General features: G+C 39.8%; 1 protein-coding gene across 1 annotated transcript in view; it reads right to left on the bottom strand.

Moving 5' to 3' along the window:
* The window catches only part of LOC101853421 (H/ACA ribonucleoprotein complex subunit CBF5-like), a 10,817-nt gene extending 4,827 nt beyond the window's left edge, over positions 1-5,990 (bottom strand). The window contains exons 1-3 of the mRNA XM_005089075.2: positions 5,800-5,990; positions 3,038-3,750; positions 2,750-2,884 (exon numbers count right to left, since the gene is read on the bottom strand). Coding sequence (XP_005089132.1) covers positions 2,750-2,884; positions 3,038-3,523 — 621 coding nt within the window. The 5' untranslated portion in view covers positions 3,524-3,750; positions 5,800-5,990. The remainder of the gene's footprint in view (positions 1-2,749; positions 2,885-3,037; positions 3,751-5,799) is intronic.
* Between the last annotated feature and the right edge of the window lie 363 nt (positions 5,991-6,353).

The following is a 6,353-nucleotide window of genomic DNA, read 5'->3' as shown; positions in this document are numbered from 1 at the left end:
TGCTGGGGTAATAATATAGTGTAAAGCGCATATAGCCTGCTGTTGAGCGGCGATATGCGCTATACAAATGCTATTTATTATTATTATTTTTTTATATTATTATTATTATTATTATTATTATTATTATTATTATTATTATTATTATTATTATTATTATTATTATTATTATTAGTTGGTCCCTAACGGTCTGCCACAACACGAGATAGGCGAAGATAAAGACCAAGAACAGGGAAAAAAGATCTAGAGAGAGACAAGAACGATGATGGCAGGACGACATCAAAGAGAGGATGGGTGCAACCTGGACATGGAAAAAACCTGATATAAGTTATAACATGATAGTAATACAGGTCGTTATAGAACGGCTATATCTCGCAGTGGATGAATACCGCTTAGAAAGAAAGAAAGAAAGAAAGAAAGAAAGACATTCTTATGAAGTCATTACAACAGGTAACCTTCAAACACACAATACACACACACGCGCGCGCACACCACACACACACCACACACACACACAGACCTCACACACACACACACATACACACACACACACACACACACACACACACACACACACACACACACACACACACAAACACACACACAATATTCCAGGGGCTCTCGTTGTCTGGAGGTACAGGGTTCGCCCCAGGGTTCGAAATCTGACAACGACGGATAATTTCCATGCCTTAAAAGTGTTCTCCTTCAAGCATTCCTACTTCCTAATCATGTTCTGTCGTCTGTTCTTGTCTCCACTTTTTGCCGCCCCCCTCCTCTCGCCTTTTGCCCCTCCTCTGGGCTCGTGGCTCTTTCTGCTGCCTTTCTACAGCTACTCCTTGGCTCCTTCTTACGTCTGTCTTTCAGCCACGCCCTTTATCTTAGGGTAGGTAAGATCTAACACCTAACCTTCTTGAATAAGGGTGAAAATTTCTTGGACGTCACGTGTGCAGGTTGCGTTCTTTAACGATCCCTTGGTAGTCCTAAAATCTATAAGAGTAGGTTTCAGCCGCCACCCGGGCAAATTGAAAATGTATTCCTACGAAATTGAAAATGCTTAATGTGTCCCCCGCGCTCATATAACCCTAATATTATGCAGTTGCGAGCGCCCTAAAACACCAAACCTAAAACACTTAAAGTGGTCTGCGTGCTCGTAGAATCTAAGAGCGTATGCAGTTGCGAGAGCTGTAAAACACTTACAAAAAATAATATAAAAAGAAAGATAAAAAGGAACCTATTCACAATGACCATCTATTTTGGAGGAGAAAACCGGTAATCTGAGACAGGCGGTCCTTTTGGTCACTGCCATCGTAATACATATATGCAACCCCCCCCCCCCCCCCAAAAAAAAAACCACAAAAAAAAACCACGAAACAATAAACAAACAAAACAACAAACCAAAAAATAACGATACAAAACAAAAAACCCAAAACAACAACAACAACAACAACAAAACATCAACAAAATAAAACAACCGCCAAACTATCAAACAAAAAACAACCCTCCCCCCCCCCCCCACACACACACATGCACAAAATGGCAGGATGTGGCATGTAGCGGCTTGTACAGTTGACAGTCTTGGACAGGTAGGTGTTCGACAGTGTAAGACTGTGTGTATAATATGTACATGGAATTAGTGAAAAACATTTTTACGTTACAGATTACGTATTAATGTACACATAACATTGAGAAAGGTTGCGTTTATATACACAGTAAAAAAAACCACAATGATTCTTACTGATGACGAGATCATTGTTTTTGGAGGACAAGAAGGAATGGCTGTGGAGAGAAAAGGGTATCGGGCAGAGTCCAATGTAATTTTAATTATGGAAAACTCTGAGCTTAAAGCTCAGCACATATTACTTTAGAGTATAAACCTGCACTAGAGTCCGTGCTCGAAATATGTAGCAACGTCTCTCCAAATAAACATTGTGTTTGTTTCAGGCATTCTCTCGATGTAATAAAGAAAGATGGCTTTGTAAATTCTCAATGTGATTGTGCATATTGTATGACTCCATCGATACCATTTGGATCATTTAGGAGGCGTGCTGCTTCGACCCTGTCTGGTTAGGGCCAACCAAGGTTTAGAGTTACACATTGTCCAAGCAAGGAGACGAAATTACTTGAAAAAAACCCCCACCTCAAAACTTCCACTCACAAGAATCAAACTCATATTGTATGCATGCAACAACGAAGCGCCTAGCTGACACACCAATGACAGCCTTTGAAAAACTTTGTTCATTACAAGGTAGACGAAGAATATTTAAGACAAGAATTTTTCAAAAATACAGTTCTTGTACATGTTCACATTTTGCTATCCGCGGATAGCTACAAGGACCTGCTTTGTATTTTTTAATAGTTTGGCACCGTTCTCTTTCTCAGTCTTAACGCCATGATGGTGTCATTTCACACCAGAATAATTAGTTACCAACTTTTCTTTCAGGGGGACATTTTTGGACGAGAATTGCATGATAATGTAACATTAAAAAAATATTTACAAACATTTGATCTTCACTAGCTTTCATGATTCACACCTTTTCGACTGGTCAGAAAGTCAGTCCAACCACTGCGATGTAAAAAAAATAGTATGAAATCATTTTGGAAGAAAACATATTACTTGAATTTGAATTGCTTTGCTGGACAGTTATTATTTAGCGTTGGTTACATACAAATGGTTATTGTTCTGTTTCCCTGTTCTCAAAAGGCTCCCCCACCCCCACCCGCCCCAGGACGACGTCCAAAAGTTTTAACCTACTTTAGACATTCCCATACCAGACGTCTTCATGCCAATCTTAGCTGCGGACGTGGGGCCCACACCCACAGGCAATTTGGAAGCGGGTTTGTTCTTGAAAGCCATCACGGCCACCGCTTTAGTCTTGGCAGCACCGAGCTTTTGATCAGTTGGTTTCAAACCAGTGTCTATTTTCGAGGAGGCTGCTTTAGCTGCGCCTACCTTGTTTTTATCTGGTGTGGTCTTATCTTTCTTATCCTTCTTATTGTCCTTATCTTTCTTTCCCTTTTTATCTTCTTTTTCCTTCTTAACCTTTTGAGCTTCCTTTTCTTTCTTCGCCTTTTTATCTTCTTTATCCTTTTTCCCCTGTTTATCGTCTTTCCCCTTCTTCCACTGTTTATCGTCTTTCTCCTTCTTCCCTTGTTTATCGTCTTTCTCCTTCTTCCCCTGTTTATCGTCTTTCTCCTTCTTCCCCTTTTTATCCTCTTTAGCTTTCTTTGCGGGCTTCTCCTCCTTATCACTTTTTTTGTTAGTCTTTTCATCCTTGGCCTTTTTGCCTGCTTTCTCATCTGTCGGTTTTTTCGGAGGTCTCGTTGGTTTCTTTACTGCTCCCGCCGCCTTTTTGGCAGCTGGCTTCTTTTTCCCCAGACCTTTTTCCACATCCTTTTCCCCAGCCTTTCTCCTACTGCAGGGACACCAGGCAGGACATCCATGGATGCAGACAGCGATGATGATAGAAGTGATGATGAGGAGAGCCACTCCACACGGCACTGCCACGTAGATGATCAAATCAAACATATTTGTTGGGGAGGTTTTTCTGACTTGTCCGAAAAAGTTTAAACTAGGCGGCTGCGTAGACGAAAGTTCTTGGAACTTTGGTTGTCTTTTAAAGATGCGTTCCCTGTCTTACTCTCACTTTCCCATGCTTGAATAGTTCATATACGCAGCTTTTGACAAAGCATTCATGTAGTACTCTGTGTTCGGGGCGTTTAAGGAAGAAGCCCTTTTCCACCTTTAGTAGATTTCTGGAGAATAAATGAAAGAAATAAAAAACAACGGCTATAAAATATGAAATGCTTCTAGGTTTTTTTGTGTTTACTAGGTTCTAGTGTTTATTCAAAAGTACCAAAAACCCTTTAGGACCTGTTGAAAAGTAATTTGACCTGCTCGTGTTACTTTCAGAATAGATACCCTTTGAACATCAACAAAATTAATGATTTTGTAGTGAGAAAATCCAGCCATGTAATTCTAATTACGACACTGGATAAGTGAATTTGCCGCCTCTATGGGGCTGATAAACTTAGTTACTTTTCTGTACTTGATCTTACTTGAAATCAATATGCTGTAGTCATCTTTTTCTGCCATCAAAATGCGATACTACAAGTAAAAAAGCGTTTCTGTTGTTAAAGCTGATGTCAGTTTCTCTAAATTCTGAATCGACGGAATTATACAAGTGGTTATGTTTACCAACAACAGTTGTATTTTGCAGTGTCTTCATAAATTATTGAAATACAGTAACCTTCAAAACTACATTCTGTTGGTCTTTATCATAAAAAATAACAATTCCAGCTGAAGTTGTATTCTAGCTCCACACACTTATCTAATGTAAAGTTGTTGGATCAGATGGACAGACAGGGTCTCCAATGTGGAAGTGTTAAGGAAAACAAGACAGATCCCAGTCAGAGATGAGGTAGGAAGAAGGCGGTGGCGATGGATTGGACATAGGCCTACTCTCAGGTAGTCAGGCAGCTGCATAACATAAAAAGTTTTGGATTGGAATCCATAGGGTAAGAGATCAAGGGGAAGACCGCGTGGAACCTGGAGAAGAATCACAGAAATCGATGTACAGAAAAGTGGGAAGACATGGGATAACATCAAGAGGCTAGCCCATGATAGAGAAAGGTGGAAGGCGTTTTGTTTATCCGTGTCCTATACCCTGGTGCAGGGTGAGAAAGGCTATGATGATGAAAGTAGTTGGCTCATAGAAAAAAACCTCAAATGTTTTTCACTCGTTGTTACATTGACGTAGGAACGAAATCATGAGAACAGTGACTTTATTTATCTTTCGGTCAGAATATACTTCTTTTAAAAAAAAGAAATAAAAAAGGGGTGCACATGTTTGGTTTGGAGTGGCCATGACCACATTTCAATACGCGGTTGAAAAAGAGACTGACGGGAGAACCATGATGTCATTCCTGGTGATAATAAAGTTCAGCTCTTTACTTTGTCACGGGGTGTTAAAACAGCAACACAAAATTATAGAAAGATTGAAGCGTGAATGATGTATATTATAATAGTTGCACGTTACATAATGTTATGCAGATATCCAAGTATCTGATCGACTTACAACAGCCTTTAAAGTACATTTATTTTGGACCAAACCAGAACCATCAACTAATTAATGATACAATGCTTAACACCATTTTTAGCATAGTAATATTCTGTGTACGTACTAGACAGCAAAGAGTCGGCATTGATTAGGAATCGAAGACATTGTGATAAAACTCCAAACAGAATGAGCTCTGGGATGATGTTCACTGTGAAATCTATAACTCGTAGGGGCATTTAAATTCATAAAACTACAAGATTTCGGAAGCTGATAAGTATTGCAAACTTGACTACTTGCAGTTAATTAATATCTGTAGTGATCTACAAGCTCTTGTTATTACGCACTTCCTCCCATGGTTTCAAAGAGAAAGCGTGGACACCTCTATTTCACATGCGTCTCAAGTTTAAGAAACAGTTTCTTTACCCTTACCAACCGTTTCGATCACTTTGAAGTGATATCAACATTTCGATTTCCTTTTAGCTAATCCACCCTACCCCTTTCCATGAAGTGGAACAAATATTTGTTGGTTGGTTTTCTTTTTGTTTTTTTCTTTTTTGAGGGGTGGGGTGGATGGGGGTGAGCGCGTATTTTGTATAGATCTAACTCTATAACGCAAGATTATATTATTTTTTTCTGTTTTGACATCTGGCAAAGACTTTTACCAAAAAGGGGATATAAAAAGCGCTGATTTAAAAGACGTGGCTAGGGATAACCAATACATAGTGTGAAAAGAGACACCACTTACACATTTTTGTATGTCCAGTTGAAATATAAGTTACTGTAATCATCGCTGCAAGCCGATAGAACACCAGTATTAGCTCCAAAGTGACCCACTGCCTGACAGGACTAAGCGTTTACCAACTTGGCATAATCACCACTCTGTCTCTACGAGAGTGGTTTCTCGCTTTCTTGCGCCGCACTTTAAACAACTAAGTGGACTAATCGGCCAGTGTTGCCAAATCCCCCAAGCAAAGCTGATTAAACTCTCCCGCTTGTATTAGGTGTCAACGAGAGAAATTACTTATGGAACTTGATCTGAAATAACGGGATGAGAGGGATTAAGCTCACAAACCCGTTGTAACAAGGAAAGCCAGCATTGTAATGATATGACTATGTCATAATAAGGAAAACAGACGGCTGTGTACTTCTTGTGCGTTTAACATTGATCTCGTGGTTACTTTTTGTACTAGTCGGTTATGATGTATTCAATAATACTAAGGTCAAAAAGTTTTTATATACACCAAGGTTTAAATATTTTTAGGGGGCGGGGGCGGGGGCGGGGGGGAAGGGGGGCGGGGA

Source organism: Aplysia californica, unplaced genomic scaffold, assembly GCF_000002075.1.
Source record: "Aplysia californica isolate F4 #8 unplaced genomic scaffold, AplCal3.0 scaffold00002, whole genome shotgun sequence".
Classification (NCBI taxonomy): Eukaryota; Metazoa; Mollusca; class Gastropoda; order Aplysiida; family Aplysiidae; genus Aplysia; species Aplysia californica.
This window is presented reverse-complemented; position numbering and strand designations above follow the sequence as displayed.